Consider the following 22,709-nt stretch of genomic DNA (forward strand, 5'->3'; position numbering starts at 1 on the left):
ATAAACATGTGGCGCCAGCGCGTCTGGCAGTCAAAAATTCATTTTTCAAAAAACTTTCCCTTTCCAGCTATTTTAGCGGGGCTTATACTATAGTACCTACCTGTCAGTCGTAGAAAAGCTGAAATTTAAGGATGAACTGTTTATTAAATGAAGACCGTATTATTTTTTAATAACTAGTAAACAAACTGGTCGCCACGCATTTAAACACGAACTGACGAATGTTGCATCTGATGCAGTGAATCTGGTGAATGAGAACTTCCTTTAATATTTCTTTGTTTTGGACGGTGTGCACCACTGAATAAGTTTCTTTCCCATTGTGATGTTACTAGTATTAATTCGTTTCTAGCTGTCTTTTATATAGCTCGAATACAGCTACAATTAGCGGTACAGCCTACCAGCATGGTATATTCCTTTCCAGCTGTCTTTGCGTGACAAGTTACACGTTCATACATTTTATTTTAAAATATGAAGTTCAGAGTTAATACAGTACTAGTATGCTGTAGACAGTGTAGACAAGGTGAGGGTAAGTTTATTTTCAAAGCGAAAGTTTACAAACTGTGCACTAACCGGTCCTTTGGAGAAAATATTTATGACCTTCGGCGAGGTTCCAAGTCTTCGCTCTTTTCGTAAATGATGAAAACTGCAGAATAATTTTCTCATAAAACTGGAGTGGTCGCGCCACAGTTTGTTTTCTTTCCCAATGCGATATACTTTTAAATCGGTTTTCTGTTTTCCAACGTGTCCAACGTGGTTTGCGTTCGAATACTTTGGCCCGTAACTTCGAATGCGATCAGCGCTACGGTTCATTGGTTTAGATTTTGTTTGTTCATGGATTTGATTGACATCGGTAGTTCAGATTTCTCCTCTGTTACGGCACTTACACCTTACGGCACTTACCACCTTACGGCACAAACTTCAGCTCTCAATGTGTTTTGCTTGCAGCCATTGCGGCTGCAGCAAAACACAAAAATCATTTTAACACAATGGCAGCCTTCAATGAACGACAAAAACTCGTGGCCTCTTATGTTCTCAGTTATTGCAATTTACGGCGATAAAGGGATAGAGAAGCTAGAAGGATAGGGGCGATCGTACATCGCTCCATTCGCCGCAGACGTTAGCGATCGCTTCCTGTGTAATGTTTTCATATAATCACCCCGATCGCAAGAGAAAGTTTTGAAGTGACAGAGGGATAGAAACGATTGGGGCGATTATATGAGAACCAGCCTTAAATTTTGATCAGTGCGAAAGGTGATAATAACTACCTTCGGTCCCTCAGGTCCAGTCCTCCCGCGCGTGCCTTGTGTTCCTTGGAACCCCTGGAAATATTAATGGGTGAGTATTAGCAAAAATCGTAATTTTCCAGTACTTGTAGAGATAATGAACGCAAAGGCCGATAACTGACAAATTTAATACAATAACAAACCCTTTGTTACTGACCTGAGGTCCTAATGATCCGGGATCTCCCGGGGGTCCGATAACCTAGCAAACAGAAAAACAAAAACAGCGCTGTTGACTGCCTTTACAGGGAACTGCTAATTTTAAGGCCTTCACTGGGGATAGGGATTTCAGTTTCATGGTGAAATGAGGGGGCGTGCGAACAGGGAACAAAGTGGGTTGGGGGCGTGGTAGCTGTAGTGGGATTACTCTGGTTTACTTGCGGTTCCTCTATCTAGGTCGAACTGGAATTTGGCAATGTTGGTTTTTGTGAAGGGAGGAAAACCGGAGTACCCGGAGAAAACAAGAGCAAGGAGATTATAACCAACAACAAACTTAAATCAAGCCCGGGCCAGATTGGTGGGAGGCGAGCGCTCTCACCACTGTCGTCTAACCCATGGGTTAGCCCAAACTGACTCATCATCAGTACCCAGTCAAACGAGTCAAGAGTACCAGAGAGTTGACATCTCACCATCTGTTTTCGTCATCCGTATTAAACAGATGTTCTGCGATATACGTAGCTTGCCAATTTTGCGGAATATTCCCTGATTTTAGCCCACTCAGGCTACCATTAAGTACAGGCGAAATCCCGCGCGATTACGCGGGATAATTGTTAAATTAAGACAGAAGCAAGCAAATAAAATATCGAGTCACTTACCACTGTCTTGATAGATCCTGACGAGGCAAGAAAATTGACAAAATTCAAACAAAAAGTTAACATCAAATAAGCCTGATTTCTCATTGGTTGCTAAGTCGTAAGTTTTCGCGCTACAACTTATCTGAGAAAACACGGACTGCTGTAGAATTACTTCTTCATCAATATAAAATGTTACAGCTCGAATTATCTCAAACGAGATGTAAAGGAAACTGAGATCGCGCAATACAAGATGATAACTCTGACGTAGCTTTGGACCAGTTGTATCATGAAAAAGAAAAGAGTCCAAAGGAGCAAGACTGCACCTGTTCTCTTCTCAGCTTCATAATAAAAAGGGACAAGACAAGGCAGTCTTATGAAAATTGTATTAAGTGACTTAAGCTAACCGCATTTATCCTGCACGAAATAATATTGCTGAAACATTTTAATTTACTTACTTGGGCATAGTGCCTGTGATACTTTGTTGATCAGCGAAGGTAGCTCACGGGCCTCGGGAACAAAGAAAACATCTTTGTTTTTCAGTTTCTCTAGTTCACGGAAATGGTACTTGGCCTGCCCTGCACCAACTGAATAAATCTCGAAGTTCCTTTCTTTTAGTTTATTAGCTGGTATGAAAGGATTGCCCGGAGGGGTTTGAACCCCATCGGTTACAATTAGAACAACCTGTATGAAAAAAAGTGATTATAATAAACAACTATTCTGACACAAAAAGGGTTTAATAGTGTAGGGGCAGTTGTTTCTCGTTGGGAAAATTAAAGCGAGGCTACAAAACAAGCTAAAAAAAGAAAGGAAAAAACCTTTTTCAAAAAATTCGTTAAAAAAATCGAAGCCTATCTCACCTTTCGTACACTGGCATCTGTTCTGTATCCATAAGTATTGGTCGCCTCATTGAAAAGATCATCATTTACAAGATTCAACGCCTTGTGAATTTGGGTGTTAGCAAACGGTACGGGCCCAGGGAGGTTTAGTACTCTATTAATAACGGCGTTTTTGTCTTGTCCTTCATTGAAACCAAATACGATGTTGGCGTCTGCGCCGAACTTGGTCACCGCAACATGAGTTCCCTCAGATGACACGTTCACTAGGCCGACAACTCCAGCAACAAACCTCCGGACATCGGGCCAGGCACGCTCAATGCTCCCGGAAGCGTCCAGAACAAAAGCGAGGTCGAGAATGCATGGATCGTCTATCTTTTCTGTTTACAATAAAACATGGTATGGTATAGAACTTTATAAGTAAGTAAATAAATAAGAAGATAGCTAAATAAAAAAAAAGAAAGAAAGAAAGAAAGAAAATTTACATTTAGATTTACACGGTACGACTTTCTCACATGCCGCGCGACAAGCTTACGACGGGCCTACGACGCGATTCGTGTTGTAGTCAAGGTGTAAGCGAATCGCATGCGATAATCGTAGGCAAACTCGTACCGTCTAATTCGCCCCTTAAAACCTATACAGATATTTGAAAACGGAAAACACCATTTTGAACCATCAAACATGAGAACTGTTTATGTTGCCCCTACAATTGCAAAGAGTAGAAATTTCGTCATAGTAACACTTCAAAAGTGTTTGTTATTCACTAAGAGGGAGAGGGTGGGGGGGGGGGATATAGGGTTCGAGAAGGGAGTTGCGTTACCAGTTCCGTTTCGTGAGTAGACCACAAAGTAACCACTGGCCAGTCTGCTCAACGACAGACGTCACAGACCTGTTACGAGAAGTAATGCATATTTACAAACGATGTACACTGTACTTTGCAAACATTTCGCGTCCCTCTACTTCGTTTCGAGTAATTACGCTCTCTCGACGACCTCTTACGATGGCGCGTGTGCCCCGAGCTCTGGTGTGTTTTGATGTCTATAGTGTATATTTTTTTGTTAGCGTACGAAATAGTCTGCATTTACATCTGATATATACTCGCTGTTTTCTTCTGGTTTTGTTTCGAATGATTGGCTGTTATTTCGGGATGTTGTCTGCACAATACGGATTTTGGTATTAAGAATATTTCTTTTCGACACATGATCGTTAAGAGTACCTCTTTGTTTGAATCTTATAGTATCCATGCGGGTATCCATGCGTATATAGAAACAAGATGAAGGTGAATCAAAGCAAATCTAGTTGTGCTATGGTTTATGCGGAGAAAACACAAAGAAAATGCTAGCAATAACTGGGGAAATGGAAATCACTCCAGTCAACAGGACATCGCAGAAAAAAATATTGTATTCATGAAAGGTCATTATCTATGGCCATCATGTGCAACTCCGGTAGAAGTATTTTTACGCCAGGTTTTTTTGTTCATTATACGGCATTCGATCGAGTATTTCGTGACAGGGCAATTTTGATATACCAGGCTTCATGGTCTGGACGCTTGGTAGAACATAAACCATTTGCTGAGTTCAGAATAACATCAATCATTACAAACGCGTGAACGATTCTAAAATCTTACACGTTTCGTTACAGCAATAACAGACAGTACTTACGTGCTGTGGATGTTTTGATTAGGATGAAGCCAAGAAGAAGCAGTCGAGGCAGAGTAAATATAAACATGGTCTATCCTCGCGCTGTAAGTGGCTAATGACACTACTCTCAGACCATTTATGAGGCCAAATTGACCAAGAGCAATGGCTTAGAGAGTCTGTCGCGTGCGCGCGAGAACTAAGACTCAATGGGCCCTTGTGAAATATGAGTTGCTCTCTTTAGCTCGGGATGCACACTGACATGTAACACAACGTCGTTCACGTTGTAATGTTAATATACTCGTTCTCCTTTAACATACTTATGTGGTTAAAATTCGTTTTCTGGAGGGTTTCTGTATCGTTTTGTTAAGAATTATTAACTAGAACAAGTCGAGATATTACTGGAACTGCCAAGCAACTATCGACATTATCGTTTGATCATTTCGTGTAGCCCGTGTGACATACAGTTGTTATGTCTAGCCGGGGTTAATTATTTATTGACTCTATATTGCTTTGTGTAAAACATTGTTATTACCCTGGTACACCCATTTACAGCCGGCCGGGTTTTTCTTGGATGTTTGTCTTTGGATTTTTTTTTCAATTTTATCCTCTATTTATACTTGGAAATCCTGTTTTAAGCCAGTAATAGAAATCGTCTGTCAGTGCTAATTTGTGAACAAGACAAAAAGACGTTTATGACGGAAATGAATGAAAGAACGTGTCATTGTTCTACTGTGACCTTACGTATGAAAGTCTGGCCAATGCCATGTGAACTATTGCGAGCCCACGGTAATTTGGTCTGCGATATGCACTTTGTGTAACCACTTTGTGTAACTTTTGGTAACCTGGATGGACCCTATGCCCAATACAGTTCGCCTGAATAAAACGATTTGAATAAAGTTAGCTATACCATGGTCTGGAGTGGGGGGGGGGGGGGGGGGGGGGGGGGGCAGAAATCGGGGAAAATGAGGAGGGCTTGGAGGGTGCAACTGTTTTTGTCCTAATGTACGTTTTGCCCCTTTCGATTGTTTTTTTCTGCTGTTGGGCCTCCATCACCCCCATCCTTGTCCCGTCCACGGCTATGGGAACAGAAAATTTTGGCCACGGACTCGAAATCAGGCTGTGCGATGTAAACCCTTATTTGCAGCCTACGTTTACCCGGTGCATCGAATCGAACAAAACCGAACGAATTTGTCATCGAACTCAATCGAATTTCATCGAACGAGAAAATTCGATGTTCTTCGTTATTTATATTGCACACAAAGAGCTGAAAATGTAGCCCTCAATTGAGTTTCACAAGCTCTTTAAATATCTGTAGTCACTTTGTATAAAGCATGAGGCCTTTTCTACGGAAAGTTGTATGCTAATGAGGCAAAATGTAAACAATGACGTCAGTAAAGATCGCACACAACATCTCCCACACATCATCATGATAGATATTTAAACGGTTGTGTTGTTTAGCTGTGGCAAGAGTCGTCGTAAACAAAGGAAAACAAACAAATAAACAGCAGAAACGAAATCAAAGCAATAAACCCTCGGATAAACAAGCCAGTTTATACCCCACTGTAGTACAAAAGAGGAAGGGAGGGGAATGATGGAGCCCCCATAAGGTTTTTTCTCCATTTAATAATACATTTAAATGTATTTTAGAGAAAGTAGATACAGTAGCCCTAAACGTTTTCTATGACACCGCTATCTTGAGTGGTACAATTTTCTCAAAAAGTCAGAAAATGACGGAAATGAATACAAAATAAAGTAAAAATGTATAAATAGAATGTAAAAATGTTTTTTTGTTTTGGAGTATGTAAAAGAAATTTGGCACTTTCATGCCATAGCAACGTAAACAATCATGGACACACAGTTGACACATCAAAATCCGGGAGGGATGAGTGAACAGCAACTAATAGTTTTAGCATCACAGAGTAAATCCCTGTTTCAAACTTGCGATAGACTGTTCACAGTTTTGTATTTTTCCGTGAAGTCGTAGAGATCGATCGTTGGGCCGACGGGCCGCCATCTTGGTTCATGAGCAAGAGTGAAAACTGGGGAGAGTGCAAAAACCCACAAGATGGCGGCCAGTCGGACTCAACGATCGATCTCTACGACTTCATGGAAAAATAAGGGACTGTGAACAGTCTAACCTTGCGATAAAACCTCGAGGGGAGAGAGGTTGTGCGTAAAGTTAAATCATGGAGTTGTTTCAGGAAATATGCCTTACGTCAGGGAAATCAACCTACAGCAGATCAAGACGCAAAGTTTAAAAAGACAGACATTTTGTTGGAACTTCGTTTCCATAGTAACATAAAACTGTTTGGTACTGAGTGACTTTTTTTAAATCTGAAGAGTACAATTTGAATGGATTTTTTTTTTTCAAAAAAATAAATAAATAAATAAATCACCCAGTTTCTTGGCCTGGAAAAACAAGGCCATTATCATAAGCTGAGCAGACATGGGTAGCACGCTTGGCATAGCAAATAAACGCAAAAAATTAGTTCAGGGAACTAAGAAACAAGGCTAACTCCTGCTGGCAAAATTCGGCCAGATTTCAATTATACGGACTGTACTACCAAAAGATCGATTTTAAAAGGCATATTGAATAAGAATAAGGATTTATTTTATACCCTATAAAGATATTCCTCAAACTGTAACATTAGCAAGCCCCTTGGTTGAAGCCAAACCTCAAACACAAAACTGTATGAAATGCCCCCAAATTACGTTTCGCAATGGGAATCAACAATGTTTAAGAGATTGACGTTCGATTTAGGTATATTGTGATCTTTCACTTAGAATAAATAAGCCACTTTAGCGCACATAAAATACAAGAAAAATCTTGAGTAATGATTTTGCCTAGTTTTCATTAATTATATCTATGTATGTGGGAGTTAACTGCTTGAAGTTTCCTCAGGTTAACAGCAAACGGTAAGTAAGGGACTTGAGGGATTCAATGCGTAGAGGCGTGTATTAAGGTTTCAGCTTTTGACAACTTTTTCAAACCTACAATAAATAAAACACATTGTTGCGTGTAAATGAGATAATTTGTATATTGGTATCTGATTTTTATCCATTTGTTTCGCTCCAATTCAGTTAATAACCAAACGCATTCTACGTTAACTGCAGTTGTATCTTGCTTAGCGTCTGAATGGGAGAGTCATGTTTATAAAATGAGAAATTAATAGAAAAAGCAGACGGGTCCAACTTCCAAGAAAAACTCTTTCTTCTTTTTCGAATTATTGATATCAAAAGGAGCCACATCAACGATTGGTAGGGCTTCCTTCTCAGTTGTGTTAAACTCCAGTACTGTTTGATGCCATACGTTATCTGCGGCCTGATAGAAACAAAAGAAACATAAAATTTATTAGTCAATGAATTAATGAATCAACCAATGAATCAACCAATGGATCAATAAATCAATCAATCAATCAATCAATCAATCAATCAATCAATCAATCAATCAATTAATCGTTCCGTTTAGTCACTCTCACACCCTCTCTTGACTACTCCTCTCGCCGCTCTTTACGATATTCAAAAGGGTACAGCTTTTTTAAGGAAGATAGCTTCGGGAAAATGAGTTCCTTTCATCTTTAAGCTTCTCTTCTGATTGTCTTTCACCCCAACATAATGGCGGGCAGTATGCATTTACATGCCAAGAGTATGATAAGTCAATATTCCTGTGTCCATGCGCCAAAAGCCTATTCTACGCTGGACCATGGCATGGTTTGGCATGGTAGGGAACGGCATGGCATGATATGCTATGTCACACTATACTATACTCTTACTGCACTACGTACTTTGCATTCATTTTTTAGTACAACAGGTTTGGTCTTCGCAAAACTCGTCAGTTCCATTTCATTGTCTCCTTGCAGCTTGATGGTACGACTTTCCTCATCTTTCCAGGCGTGCGAATTATAACAGTGATACGTTATGTTCTGAGACACGCTCCTGCTTAAAAGCCTCAGGAATGTCATCTGTACAGGAATCATGTTGTAATTTATCTGAAAAAAAAAAAGAAAAGGCCTTAAGCTCAGCAACATCATAACATCTAATCAGTCATCTATACGGGGATCTTGTTTTCATTTATCTGACATAATTATATAGGAAAATTCTTTCAAACAGCCGTAAGGGCCAACCACCACGACGCTTTAATTTCCTTCGCGATCTGTAACAGGACGACGGGGTGCCAAGATTTAACAGAGATGTAACCTCAAGTTTCTTAGTTCCTTTTGGACTTTACAGTCGGCCTTTCCTATTCGCCTTAACACCACTAGCCGCAGCAACGATAACAAACTGCAACTTAAGTTGTTGTTAATAGCCGGACCACTTTAATTTGGTACGAAAAAACAAGTAACGTGGATAAATGACTGAAAAAGGTTGAAAGCACTCCGGTTAACTTTTTAACTAACTTTAACGTAACTTTTCAACAGTTTTCAAGCCTAGGGCCGTAATAAGACCTTTGGCATAGACGAGGCAAGATCTTGATGGGAGGTTCTAAGGGCATGCCCTCCAGAAAAATGGAAATACTAGCAGCTCGGATACTCCTTCTTAATAATTTTTCATAAGGTATTTTCTTAAGAAAAATCAATTTTGTTGAACTTGGGGATTATTTTTCCCACTAAACGTATTTTGTTTTTAATTATGGGTTAACATTAATTGCCTCGTCTTGCCTCTTGCCAGTTACGGCCCTGAACCCTCTCTTAACGGACAACTCCATAAAACGAACACCTCCATGCATAAGACGGACACCTGGTGTTCGTCCCGTCCCTGCCGTTTTCAGTTTGGGTCATTAAACTGGGACATAAACTCCCTATAAGACGGACACCTCTCTAAGACGGACAGTTGGAGCCGGTCCCGAAACTGTCTGTTTTAGAGAGAGTTGACTGTTGATGAGCTTTTGGCTATAAATCTTTAGCCTTTAACGAATGCTGAAGGAAACTGCAGAAGATGCAGACTAACAGCCAAAAGTGCATTCCTTTTTTAAGCTTTCGTTGACAACATAATAGACAACATGAATGGTAATATACTTTCAAGGTTTCAATGAACTGGGGCCAAAATGAAATAAAATGACTGACTGCGCTTTTGTTCTGACCCAAAAGGTGGCCATGTAATTAGGCGAAGCAAAGGCAGGGTTTCACTGTAATACCTAACGTTAGATAATCTTTAAAATACCAAAATTAATGTTTACTTACAAGTTCTGCTTCAGTTAATCTTTCGCTCATCCATTGAAATGGTTTAGCATCGGGGTCATTAACCTGTAATGAGATTGGAAAGAATCAGTTTCAAGAGAGTTATGATCTTGGGTATCTTAGTCTACTGCTGGGATTCTAAGTTTCCCTGGGAATAAAAAGGAATGAATAATGGTTCGCTGCAAACACACAAGCACGCTAATTGTGTGCGCATCTCTCATGCGGGGTAACCAGTGCCTTTCGATGGCGAGTTCTGGCCACCAAGACCAGACTAAGAGGTTGCCAAGCAAAATATCGCCCCATGGTGGGGTGAATAAACCTTAGAGTACCTTCCAATGCTCGCATCATTCTTTGATTGACAAAAGATGGCCATTTTCCCTCTAACTGTACAAGGCAAAAAGTTATGAATTGATAGGGAATAACAAATAATCAAACCTTTTGGTTCTTTGGAAATACACAGGAGGCACCTCGTTCGAAGTCGCAATAAACATATTCTGCGTCACTTGTACATCCTTCGTTTGGATCAATCCAATATTTACCTTCAAAGGAAATATTGCATATGTTTGTTCTACAGGCATACTTTCAATAATAGTGACAATCATTGCTCCATTGTGTATGGTAATGTGATTTTCATTTTTTTGTGTGCAAAAACTCTGATCTAAATTCCGAATGACAAATCCCAATGGAAACACATGAAAGAAGTGCTGGTCTTGTTGTGGTTGTTTTCATTTCTGCTTTGTGAGGTGCGGAAAGTGGGTGTAGGGTACAGAACTTCACCTATTGTTTGGCATCATAAAGCAGTGGTTCTGCCATACTGTCACCAAAACTAGATGTGGTCTAAAGGGTTAGTGCACTGGACTCGGGATCGAGCGGTCCGGATTCGGGCCTTGGCCAGGGCACTGCGTATTGTTCTTAAGCAAGATACCTTACTCTCATAGTGCCTCTCATCACCCAGGTGTATAAATGACTACCGGCGAATTTAATGCAGGGGGTAACCCTGCGATGAACTAGTATCCCATCCAGGGGGAGGGGAGGGAAGTAGAAATACTCCTTGTCACTTCATGATAAGGAAACTGGGATCAGCTCCGGCCTGATGGACCAATTGTCTCAAACGCAGACTTAACCTATAAGTTGGTAGACTTTCTCTGTATAGTTTGATTCACTTACCACTCGGATAATCAGGATGTTCAAGATGAAGTTCTCTGCAAGACCGTGCTGGAGATAGTCTGGTACCATGTTGTGATTTGTAGAAATAAATAACATTGCCAAGGCCTCTCAAATAATTTAACTCGGCACTAGATTCCCCTTGCTACAAAGCAATAAGGAGAACATAAAGGTAAAAGAGCTGACAGTTATACCGAATTTCAGTTGTGTTATTTACGAGCATCACAGATCTATGTTCTCCCACAGACAGTGTAGCTAAAACGCTTTATAAAGCCTGAGTACCTCTTCTGTTGAGTACAGTCTGAATCCTGGACCTTTATTTTGCTGTATTTGATTTTCGTAAATCTAGAAATGAAAAGCGGAAATGCATTTTAATTATTAAAACAATTCTCAAAATTAATTAAGAATACAAAAACAAACAGTGCTACCTACCCAACTTGTCGATGCTTTGCCTGGAATACCCTGCATGCAAACAAATATAAACATAAATATAATCATTAACATTACATAAGTTGATTCAATGGAAGGAACTAACGTTTAGTAGAAAATAAAGAGATTGTATTCATGGTTGTCTCTCTCTATGAAAACAACGCATCTTAATCTGCCAGAGATGCAACATCTTTGCACGTATAAAGAAGGCTCGAAAGTCTTCGGGAAAGCTTCGAAAATCTTCCCAGAAATTCGAAGTTGTTCGTATAGCCCTTCGTAAAACAACTCCAAACAGATCAATGTCAACAAAAAAGATGCTGCGATCTCTGAGAATGGATAAAAATGCTTACAATGTAAAACAAAATGCTCCAAATGTGAAATGTTGCGAAAAAGTTGCCGAGCAACTTGTTGACAGCCTTAGAAGGAACATTTAGGTGTTGCTGTTCGAGAAAAGGGATGGGTTCGTCAATCAAGGGAAGGAGTTTATTCGAAGAAATTAAAAAAAGGGGGAAGCATTTCAATGCACACTGTCGGTCTTTAACAAGAGCACATGTTATAAATTTTATTATATCAAACCTGTTCTCCGGGTGGGCCGGGTGGTCCAGGATCTCCCTACAGAACATAGAGAACAACAGTTAGACACACATCTTGTATGAACTGCACGAAAAGAATGTACATAGCAGAAATCATGTGATATCGCAGAAATCTTCAGTCTCTGAAATTTAGTTCTTTAGAAACAACCGCATGTTTTGGTATAGTTTACCGTTTGTTTTCTTAGCTTAGCAAAATAAAAATTAATCAACTTACTGGAGGTCCTTCAGCTCCCTGTAGGAAGAAAAGATATTGACTGTTAAATAAGACAAAAAGCATTTTTAATTTACAAAGTATCACGGCAAGGAGCTCAAAAGTGTGACCACTTTTAATTAATTCACATTCTTTCGTGTAGTCAATATCCAATCAAAAGCTAAGGGTAGTCTGCTGTTGACTTCTGAATGAATAACATCTGCACAAAAGAATGTGAAAAAAGTGATCATACTTTAACCGTTGCTTGCTGTTAATATCTTATTATAGGAAATTAACGCTCGTGTTAATTAAGGTATTTACCTTAATTAACGCGAATTGGAGGGAATCGTACCCCTGAATAAAGAAAATTAACGCGAAGGATGAGGTTAATTTTTAAATTAAGGAAATTAACGCGACTGACGCAAGGAAGCGCAGTTTTGGTTTGTGGCGATAACAAGAATAAATTTATGTCAATATTAAAATACACATGCTTTTATACGCAATTCTTTATTAGAAACGTCCGTTTCCGTCGACGTGCGATCGCAAATAATAAAGGTAGGGTGCATTGATGATACACATTACTCAAATAACAAAAATGAAATAAAACGTACCACTCTTCCTCTATCGCCCTAGAAAAAGAAACAGAGAAAAAATGCCAAAAAAGACATTTCATCAGTTTGAATATTTGCAACTACGTAAATTACAACTTTGTCGTTTGTTTGATTGACAGCTTGTTTCAGTGCCGTAGCAAGGGTAAAATAAGTGGGGGGGGGGGGGGGGGCACACGAGCGTTGTAGGCGCGAGCCGCTTGGGGGGTTTGGGGGCTCCCCCCCCAAAAAATTTGAAATCTAGAGGCTTGGAAATGCTATTTCCAGCGTTCTCCAAGAGCTATTTGTGATTTACGCATATCGCAAATTTGAGACATTTTTAAGACATTTTGACATTTTGAGACATTTTTTACACATTGTTGTCACGATTTCTGGTTTGTTTTAGTTTTTGGCTGTTTAATATTGTTGTGCATCTTCCTACGTACATTGAAAATGAAAAGAAGTACAAATGTTATTGTTTCAAACCTCTCGGGAGATAAAATTTTATTTTTAACATTTTATACAGGTCTGTTTTTTACTTTTTGGGAAAAAAAACTGGGGGGGCACGGCCCCCCCCCCCCCGGCCCCTCCCCTTGCTACGGCACTGTGTTTTTGTGGTGGCAAAATAGATATTAACTAAGCTAACCTACTAGATTTTCTGTTATAATATTCTGTTAGTATTTCTCCTAGTTGGAAAATAGCATACTAGCGTTAAGTCGTTCAGTAGTTCTTCGCTAATGCTACATATGAGCAACTGTCTTTTTTGAAAGATAACAGGCTCTCTTCTTTATTGCAAAGACGAGAAATGACAAAAACATCATCAATTGCATTTGACATTTTCATCATGCCCCAAGTGATAAAGTAACAGTGATAAAGTAGGCCAAAGCGAACTTGCTTACAGGTCTGCCGTGATCTCCTTGAGCTCCAATAATTCCCTGAAAGATAAAATCACTTCTAAATACCACAGAAATCATGTGACAATCTAGACTGCGAGCAGTCTTTCTTTTTCGTTATAAAATCCGTGGAACGAACGCGAAAATGGCGATGGATATCGAGCTAAGCTCGAGCGGCGCACAAAACAGGTTTTAGCCTTGTTTAGCCTCTTTAAGAGCGGAAACTTGGCGGAAATGATCAATGTGTTTTTTTATAAGGCACAGCCATGCTCGTCGCAAGACACTAGTTCTATTGGAATAAAGTTTGATCTTGTTTGTAAAGCTTTGTTTATATGACTACGGTGGAACCCCGCTTTACGGACACCAGCTTAATACGGACACCCCGGTATTTCGGACAATTTCGTTGGTCCCGACGAAAAAGTCATACATTTTTTTTTTCGGCGCACAGTGGGGAGCTGGGTCTAGACCGGCCATGAGTGATACGTTAAAACAGAATTAGCCTATCTCCCCAATGTACTTGCGGTTTTGGACCCAACCGGAAATGAAATTTTCACGATTTTAGAGCGCGAAAAACGCGGTGAAAAAAAGAGATTTCGAATTTCTTTTTTTACGTACATTCGATCAGACAAATAAAAAAACTGTGTCATATACACTTTAATGAGTATTACCTTTTTGGGCCGTTAAATAGTCTCAAAAAGAAATTTCGGCTAGTTGAATTGCTGAATAGCTGAAGAACGCGAAGAACGGCGACTAAAATGATATGCAAGTTAGTTGGAGAGACCCAAGCCGCTCGCTATTTTTCAGTCGCTATTATTTTGCACCGCTCAATAGATCGAATGTGAGCTCAGAGTCTCCGATTTAACTGAATCCTCAGTGTACTGTAGATTGCAGCGACAAAGATGTAAATTGTGTCATGACCACACCTACCTCATCTCCATTATAGCCCTGTGGTCCAGGCATTCCTTGAGGACCCATAACACCCTATCGTAATCATAAAATAATCATAATCAACACTCTTGGCAATCTGCAGCGGTACGTATGTTTTATCAAGCAGCAAATTATATATTCGCCTTTGTTAGTCAACTACTAGTAGTCACCTTTGGTCCTGGAGGGCCGAGGCTTCCATCTTGTCCGGGTTCACCTTTCATGCCCTAATGCATAATCATGAAACAGATCATGAGTTAAAGGATCTCGGTCAAGGCGCCAAAAACAGTCGGGAGAATAAGTGTCGTTTTTTTGGCAAATCTTCGTTGAAGCACACGAAGAATTTCCGAATTCTTTCATCCAATCAAAGACTAGCGCGAGCGCTCACGAGTACTCCGAAAGCAATCGCGCGTACAAATACGTCATGTTACTTAGCAACTTCTGGGACGAAAACTGCGGGCTCAGTCACTTCTCAGAGAAGTGATGTCGCCATTAACTGGCACTTGTTCCCCCGACTGAAAAGCTTAATTTTGAAAAATACGAACCTCGTGACAACAAAGGCACACATACAAAGCTAAGAATCAGTGGATTCAGGTTCAGCATTTAAGGAGCTATGTCACGGTATTTTCAGTAATTTTCCTAATTACTTTCAAATTGAAAAAATAAAAATAATAGTTTTACAACGTAGAAAACACCAACGGAGAAAAAAAATCCGAAAATAAACAAGGATGGTTTCGACTGACCAAGATTAAAACGGATTACGAAAGACAAACTTGAAAAGACTTGCCGTTGTCACAAAATCCTGTATGCCATAAGAATAGAAAAACCCTTACACATATCGAGTGAATCCAGAAATAGGCTGGGAAAATAACTGTCAGTGGAACACCTCCTAAATTTTTGTGACACTCTTTAAATGATTTTAGGATGATTGTACGTCTTGGAGGAAAGATAAGGTATTTCCAGGAAATAAGAGCTACCAATCTTTCATATCGCTCAAACGGCCCACATTTCGGTTTACATATCAAAACACGCTTTTTTCCAGACAGAGGTTTTCATTCCTTTCTTTGCAACGTGTGACATATTGTCTCGCAACACGATCTAAACAAATGTTACAATAAACACGACAACCGAGGACAACAAGTATCAATGAAACTAAAATACCGTAAAAATTTCTATTATGAGCGCCAGTAAAATAAACCAAGATAAGCGTTTATAGTCAAGCGTTTAGTTTCATTTCTTGTAGCCTTATGCTCCAGTCGGAGGAGCGAAGAGGATGAGGGGGGGGGGTTTAGTTTCATTGATACTTGTTTACTTACTTCCTCTCCTGGTTCCCCTGCCATCCCTGTGGTACCAGTGTACCCAGTATCTCCCTGCAAAGAAGATGAAAAGCTTGATCATTAATTCATTATGGTGTCATTATGAGATGTTATCAAAATTACTGGATTCTGATTGGTTGAGAGCAGTACAACTATGAATCCCAAATTGTACTCCCTAGATGAGCCTCTCTCTTTTCTTCCCGAAGTTAACCCGAAGTGTTCCTAAGATGAGTCTTCCGAAGAGTTTTGAAGCTGACCCAAAATATTCCGAAAATTTTTGAAGTTGACCCGAAGATTGACCCGAAGATTTCCGAAATTGATCCGAAGACTTTTGGAGTGGAATCGAAGTCTTCCGAAGATTTTTCCGATGTTGGCTCGTGAACCCAAGAATGTTTCTGAAGATTACCTATGCTAAATGAGATGTAATTTGTTTTTGATGATGTTTTTTACTCCGTTATAAATAATTAAGCTTACCGTTTGTCCAGTTGTTCCCGTCTCGCCCGATTCCCCGGCCATTCCTTTTATTCCCTGAAAAATATGAAAGAAAACGAATTAAAAGTACAAAGTAAAATAAAGTTCTCACTAAATGAGTAGAAAGTGCCTTTAAAATAGTTTAAAGTTTCAGACGTTTCGGGCTCAGCCCTTCATCAGTGGAAAGTCAAGCGTGAAGAGGGAAGAAGAAAAAGGACGGAGTCAAAGCAAAGACACATTCCACCGAGCAAAACTAAAGTAATGATCTAGTTTATTAAAGAGCATTATTATTAGCTATGCATGTATTAGGTTTTGATCTCGAAGTTGAAAAAAAATGGGCAGCTTTTTCCAAATCCCGCCTTTGTTCTTAGAAAAATCTCTAAATAAAAAACCCAATCGTGACTCGTTCGCAAACGTTTTCCCGCTTTGCGCCGGCTACATGTATTTGCTTCAAGTGTTGTCTGGTTCGTGGATTGGTTTTGGATATACGACAATCAATTGAAAACCGCTCTTAGCCCTTTCTGTGATTAAACGCAATGTTCATTGGTGTATGCAGTTCCACGAAATCCAAAAAACTACAGCCAATGAGAACGAAATACAGAAATAAAAAATTAGAATAACGATGAATAACTCAAACCTCTGGTCCACTTTGTCCTGGCGATCCAACGCTTCCATCGCCGCCATTATCTCCCTATAAACAATAACATGTCGTAGAGTAAAAGAAAGCGGTTCTCCAAAGAACTATTTTTCCAAAGGCAGACTTGTAACTGTTACTATTAGGAATGCATGAATAGAGCCGGCAAGGTACCTTATTGTTACTTATTTTCGCGGGACTTAATTTTGGCGACTTTGGCGATTTTCAAAAAATCGCGAAATTAAAGACCCGCGGAAATTTATTTTTAACGTTTTTTATTATATGGCTACATAGTCGCGCGCCGATGGCTGCTGAGCGGAATTCGTGACCGGGCAGCTCGCCGGAGTGAGAAGCACAGCGAGGGGGCAAAAACACATGCCGAATTACTATCTTCTACTGAAAGAAAAAAAGCATACCGATACTTAGTATGAGCGACGAGGCCAGAGAGCGAGTTTACCTCCAGTGTTTTCCCTGATACTCTGAAAAGTGCTTAGGCCAACTACCCGTCCCGGCACGGGGAAATCGACCTCGACCGAGATACATCGGCCCGGTCTGGCCCCGGCCCTCACCTCGGTTAATAAGTAGTATTTATTGTATTTTTTATGTTAATTACGCATTTTTGACCAAATCGCGAAAATAAGTAACAATAAGGAAGCTGTCATCCTTACCGTCTCCCCTCGCAAGCCAAGTTCTCCCTTTGTTCCAGGTTCTCCCAAAGGTCCAAGTACTCCATGCCGTCCAGGTTTACCCGGACTTCCCCGTTCTCCTTCATCTCCCTGGGAATATCGTCATCGATAAATTAATAACAGAAAAGAAATTCTGATAAAGTTCATTACATGCATCGAAAGTATATAGCGATAGGTGTTCAGTAGAGTTTACAATGAAAACAATAAGTGCAAGAGGAGAGAACTAAAATCAGTATCAGAACCGGAAAAATAACTTTTCTAAAATCTAACTCTTTTTATATAGTGATTAGCTACTAGGACGAGACCTACTTTCAAATCTTTGTTCACTCAATGCATGCAAGAAAAATTTAAAAACGCCTAGTCGTCATTAGTTTTGTGTCTTAGTAAAAAGGTAAAGGTAAAGCAATTTTTTTATACAGGTTTGTGTTTAAGTGGTTTGGGGGGCCGTTTATATAAAAAAAATATATTATATAAAATAAAAATAAATATAAAAAATCTGGCTGGAGACAGGTTGTTTTAGTGGGGCGCAAAAAAAAATGGGAGGGGGGGACCCCCCCCCCCCCCCACACACCCCCCCCCCCCCCCCCCCCCCCCCCCCCCCCCCTAGTCTTCAGTTAACATTTTTGAAGTTGTCTTGTTGAAACAGGTTTGTTGTTTATTTGTTACTTACACTTTCCCCAGGTTCTCCTGATTGTCCCGGCTCTCCGTCTTTTCCTGGAGTCCCCTAAAACGTGAAAGAAGGGGTCATAATTTTGATTGTATGTAATTACAGTAGAAAAGTTTGGGTTTAAGTTATATGAAGTATCGTTTTCGCGCATACTTTTCTGTGTTCTTGATTATCCATGTTTAACCTGTGGGACAGGCGATTCTTCCGTTGCAACGGAGACAAGGATGGGCTACTGGGCTCGAAAACAGAATCTACAGGCGTTTCTTTGGGCACGTTTACAGTCGTAAGAAGCATCGCTAATCCGTCTGTCTTGCAGACAAATGCATATCTGTCGTGCCCTATTTAGTCTTTTAATTTTAAATCTTTCAAGTCTAGCTAGTCAATTCAAAACAGTCGTACCACAATTTGATAAAAAAGAGAGAATGATTTAAGCAAAAGTTCGCAACCGTTGAAATCAGAAGCTACTTACAGGCTCCCCAGAGATTCCCTGAGTTCCTTCTTTCCCAGCTGGTCCTGGATATCCCTGCAAGTTTCACAACAAATATAAATCATAAACATACAAGTTCCCCTTCATTAAGGCTAAAATTCTACGGATACTGTGCTGTGTGGTATCGTCCAAAATATATCGACAAAACAAAGCAAACAAAATAAAGGCTATCAAGCTGGTAGGTAATCTGACATTTCCGCTAAGAAAGCTTGCTCGCTGGTTGTATTTTTCGAAATAATTTGTTTTCCACTTACACGGAAACCTGGATCACCAACTGTTCCTGGTGTGCCATCTGTACCGCGGTCTCCCTGGAAACAACAAAAAAAATCATTTAATGGGTATATCGTATTCCTCGTCCTTGCAAAAATTAAAAGCAACACTGAATGACGTTTATAAGAGTGAAAGGTTGTAATCTTCATTACTGATTGGTGCTTATTTCCGCATGCCTATTTCATTTCGTCGTCTTTTTTTCCCTGACAGAGTACACTGGGCATGATGATGATGATGATAATGATGATGACGATGATGATGATGATGATGATGATGATGATGATGATGATGATGATGATGGCAAATTGGTAATCTACCCCTCACCTCCATCACACCCCACCCCCAAACTCCGCTCTCTACCTGTCTTACACATTTCCAGTTATAAGAGGGTCTCAATGGGGTTACCGTTAGCCGTAAAACGGCCAAAAATTTAGCCGTTAGGCGTAAAAAATGAAAATTTTAACCGTTAGCCGTAAAATGTGTTAACCGTAAAAATCGGTTAGTGATTATAAATAACCCAAACTAGTTCACTCATCGTCCCAAAAATGGTCCAAACACCTAAAATACGTTTTTCAATAATGGAAATTGATTTTTAACTATTAAAAACAATGAAAATTAACTTTTAACTTCTGTTAACCGTAATGGAAATAAATTAACCGTTAGCCGTAAAGAGGCCGAAATTTTAACCGTTAACCGTAAAAGCCCCCACCCCATTGAGACCCTCTTATAAACGAATGAGAAACATAAAACGTTTGTCAAGCTAATACCTCTTGAAAATTTCACGGTCATAAAAGTGAAATGGTGCAAATATTCCTCACAGAACTATGGACATTAATAAGTACTGAAGAAAGAGAAAAGGCTCTAACACCTTGCGAATGTTAATACAAAGAAATGATTACCAATTCTCCATCTGCTCCCTGAGGTCCAGGTCGTCCGGTAAATCCAGGCATGCCCTGGGTGAAAAAAAAAAAAAAGAAAATTGAAGATTGAAAAGAAAATAAGGACAAAAGTAAGAATAAGACATCAATGTTATTGAATGTTTTGACGTCCAGCGATACGCTAGTTAAAGTATAAAATGTATGGAATGTAAGTAAATTGGAAAGTATTTCAGGATTCTTACAGGTCTGCCTTGATGTCCTTTAGGTCCCGGATTTCCAGGCCGTCCAATTTGTCCCTATTGACAGAAGACACATGTACAGTCAACTCTCTCTAAAACGGACACATTCGGGACCGGCTCCAACTGTCCGTCTTAGAGAGGTGTCCGTCTTACAAGGAGTTTAGTGAAAGTAAAACGACTGAAAAAAGGGCAAGGAAGGGACCAACACCAGGTGTCCGTTAGGTGTCCGTCTTATGGAGGTGTCCGTCTTATGGAGGTGTCCGTCTTATAGAGTTGTCCGTTTAGAGAGAGTTGACTGTATTCATATACAACACAGGAAACTAAAAGCTAGTTCGCCAGATAAAATTGATCTTTCATTTTTAAAAATATCGGTGTCATTTATTTGTTTTTTTTTTTTGTAATGGTTGGTTTGCCGAGGTGTATAAAAGAGAACTGAAACAGGTCTAACCATTTGTCCGTTTTTTCCCTGTCGGCCAATCTCGCCATTTTGACCGTCTATACCCTGAGGAGGTAAAAACAAAATATAATTATACTGGCCATGATAAACATTTTAACTGATGTGGCACGTTGAAAGAAGACTGTTGTAGGACTATCATTATTTTACCGGTAGTCCAGGCGATCCTGGCTTTCCTGCCCGTCCAAAAATTCCTCGAGCACCCTGTAGACAGAGAAAAACAACTTCACTGTCAAGTGCTTTGACAACAAACAGCAGTTTTTTAGCACTTGGAGACGACAAAAAAAATTACAGAGCATGTTATTAAAGTCCGCCATTATACAGTAGAACCCTGGTAACTCGAACTCGGATAACTCGAACAACCCCGCTAACTCGAACTAACTTCCATTTCCATTGGATTTGAACTCACTTTTCAGTCATTTTTACTCGGTTAACTCGAACTCGGATAACTCGAAAACCCCGCTAACTCGAACTAAATTTCGTTTCACTTGATCACAATTTGGGTCAAATTTACCCCGATAACTCGAATTCCGGTTCTTGCAACTCGCTACGGTTACCCATTGATAAGAGCAACGCACAGATCACGTATTTGACAGCCTTTTTCCACTCTTATCATAAGAATTTATGATCGTGTTACAGTTTCTGACGAGATAAGTTTAGTTTGCACTGTACTGCATAGTGAAGTGCTGAAAAATCAGTTAACTATCAATTATTAACTTGGCAAATTAAATATTCAATCGACCCCGATAACTCGAAACCCCGCTAACTCGAACTGTTTTTCGTTTCTCTTCAGAGTTCGAGTTACCGGGGTTCTACTGTATTATCATTTTTTAAAGGTTGATCTCTGCGTGGTTAGCAACTCTTGCAAGTTCTCACATGAATGGCTCGCTACCCATTGAGAGAACAATGGAACAAACAACAGGAACAATGGCCTAAGCCTACTAATAAAGCAACTGCTACACTAGAGGACCAGTAGAACAACATGCCTACGAGAGCTGCCACACTTCTGCTCCGAATACACAACGTGCATTTTAATTTCAGGGGCGAATTTGGGGGAGGTAATATTTCTAGACTTTATCCCCCTTTCGCAACTCGAGGCAATGATTCATTACAGAATATCGCATTTGTTTTTATTTTCTTTACAAACCTTTACACCAGGTATGCCTGGTCTTCCAGATTTTCCTGGTGGACCTTCAGGGCCCTGATGACAAAAGAATTTAGTTAGAGACTTTGCAAGAATGCCTTTTCTAACACTATACGCCTGCAAAAGTTAGAAGCGAAACATAACAATGACGATCCTCCTCTTCCAAGGCCAGAAAATCGCGCGCTAAGTTGTCAGTCAAATGTATCATTCCAAAAGTACTACCCTCGTCACTTTTGGATTTAGAAGCCTTTATGTCGGACCAATCAGTCATCGCAAACGTTTTCAGTACTTTAGGAGGGTCGAAGCATTTTCGTGGTTTGCTAACAGCCATAAAAATTTATCGTTTCTTTTGGAGGACCGTAACTTTCGGAATTTTACGGTAAACATTAAAAAGATTAGAAAAAAAAATTAAAGGCAAATCATTCACTGCGCGTGAGCTGTTGGTAATAAATAGACGAGTGTGGATTCACTAGAGCGACAACCGAGGACTGCAACTATAAAAATTCTCATAATCTACGAAACGAACATCTAACTCGTACCACTCTTCCAGTTGGACCTTGGCGTCCTGGAGTTCCTGGGGGACCCCTTGGCCCCTAAAAGAAGAAAACAATAAAAACTGAGTTGCAATATATTTACATGAAATCAATCATAACACAAATATCTTAGGGCAGTGGTCATAACAAGTGTACTCGACGAGGACCCACCTTGTGTAGGGGAGGTAGGGGGGCTGGGCGAGTTACCACCTTCTGATTAGCCAAATGGACAAAATTTTTTGGCCTCAAAATTTGAGGTGAAACTTTCACATTAGGTGCGCATGAAGCTTGCATTGCTGGAGAAATGGCATAAGGATGTTTGAACCATTTTCTTAGTTTCTACTCATAATAGAGTGGGAGCTGTACAAACAAGACACCATCTTTTAAGGTGGGGAAAGGTGGGTACAGGAAGAGACCACCTGTTTTTTT

The 22,709-nt window shown here is 39.9% G+C and overlaps 2 protein-coding genes across 13 annotated transcripts in view; both read right to left on the bottom strand.

Annotated features, from left to right (window-relative positions):
- The window catches only part of LOC144661315 (uncharacterized), a 43,709-nt gene extending 38,945 nt beyond the window's left edge, over window positions 1-4,764 (bottom strand). For all 3 annotated transcript variants that reach the window (XM_078522036.1, XM_078522034.1, XM_078522035.1), the window contains exons 1-6: window positions 4,566-4,764; window positions 2,929-3,284; window positions 2,527-2,752; window positions 2,093-2,109; window positions 1,438-1,479; window positions 1,263-1,316 (exon numbers count right to left, since the gene is read on the bottom strand). In XM_078522036.1, coding sequence (XP_078378162.1) covers window positions 1,263-1,316; window positions 1,438-1,479; window positions 2,093-2,109; window positions 2,527-2,752; window positions 2,929-3,284; window positions 4,566-4,632 — 762 coding nt within the window. In that variant the 5' untranslated portion in view covers window positions 4,633-4,764. The remainder of the gene's footprint in view (window positions 1-1,262; window positions 1,317-1,437; window positions 1,480-2,092; window positions 2,110-2,526; window positions 2,753-2,928; window positions 3,285-4,565) is intronic.
- A 2,369-nt stretch (window positions 4,765-7,133) lies between these two features.
- The window catches only part of LOC144661308 (uncharacterized), a 63,452-nt gene continuing 47,876 nt past the window's right edge, over window positions 7,134-22,709 (bottom strand). For 9 of the 10 annotated variants that reach the window (XM_078522017.1, XM_078522014.1, XM_078522020.1 and 6 more), the window contains 26 exons: window positions 22,287-22,340; window positions 21,751-21,804; window positions 20,754-20,807; window positions 20,598-20,651; window positions 20,153-20,206; window positions 19,932-19,985; window positions 19,017-19,070; window positions 18,745-18,798; window positions 18,279-18,332; window positions 17,591-17,698; window positions 16,926-16,979; window positions 16,292-16,345; window positions 15,818-15,871; window positions 14,675-14,728; window positions 14,505-14,558; window positions 13,584-13,619; window positions 12,709-12,726; window positions 12,122-12,139; window positions 11,891-11,926; window positions 11,318-11,347; window positions 11,168-11,230; window positions 10,889-11,030; window positions 10,157-10,260; window positions 9,725-9,787; window positions 8,330-8,533; window positions 7,134-7,866 (listed from right to left, as the gene is read on the bottom strand). In XM_078522017.1, coding sequence (XP_078378143.1) covers window positions 7,711-7,866; window positions 8,330-8,533; window positions 9,725-9,787; window positions 10,157-10,260; window positions 10,889-11,030; window positions 11,168-11,230; window positions 11,318-11,347; window positions 11,891-11,926; window positions 12,122-12,139; window positions 12,709-12,726; window positions 13,584-13,619; window positions 14,505-14,558; window positions 14,675-14,728; window positions 15,818-15,871; window positions 16,292-16,345; window positions 16,926-16,979; window positions 17,591-17,698; window positions 18,279-18,332; window positions 18,745-18,798; window positions 19,017-19,070; window positions 19,932-19,985; window positions 20,153-20,206; window positions 20,598-20,651; window positions 20,754-20,807; window positions 21,751-21,804; window positions 22,287-22,340 — 1,734 coding nt within the window. In that variant the 3' untranslated portion in view covers window positions 7,134-7,710. Of the gene's footprint in view, window positions 7,867-8,329; window positions 8,534-9,724; window positions 9,788-10,156; window positions 10,261-10,888; window positions 11,031-11,167; window positions 11,231-11,317; window positions 11,348-11,890; window positions 11,927-12,117; window positions 12,140-12,708; window positions 12,727-13,583; window positions 13,620-14,504; window positions 14,559-14,674; window positions 14,729-15,817; window positions 15,872-16,291; window positions 16,346-16,925; window positions 16,980-17,590; window positions 17,699-18,278; window positions 18,333-18,744; window positions 18,799-19,016; window positions 19,071-19,931; window positions 19,986-20,152; window positions 20,207-20,597; window positions 20,652-20,753; window positions 20,808-21,750; window positions 21,805-22,286; window positions 22,341-22,709 lie in introns of all 10 variants that reach the window. The other variant, XM_078522012.1, reaches the window with a different exon arrangement.

Source organism: Oculina patagonica, chromosome 7, assembly GCF_052425735.1.
Source record: "Oculina patagonica isolate OP01 chromosome 7, crgOcupat, whole genome shotgun sequence".
In the NCBI taxonomy this organism is placed as follows: domain Eukaryota; kingdom Metazoa; phylum Cnidaria; class Anthozoa; order Scleractinia; family Oculinidae; genus Oculina; species Oculina patagonica.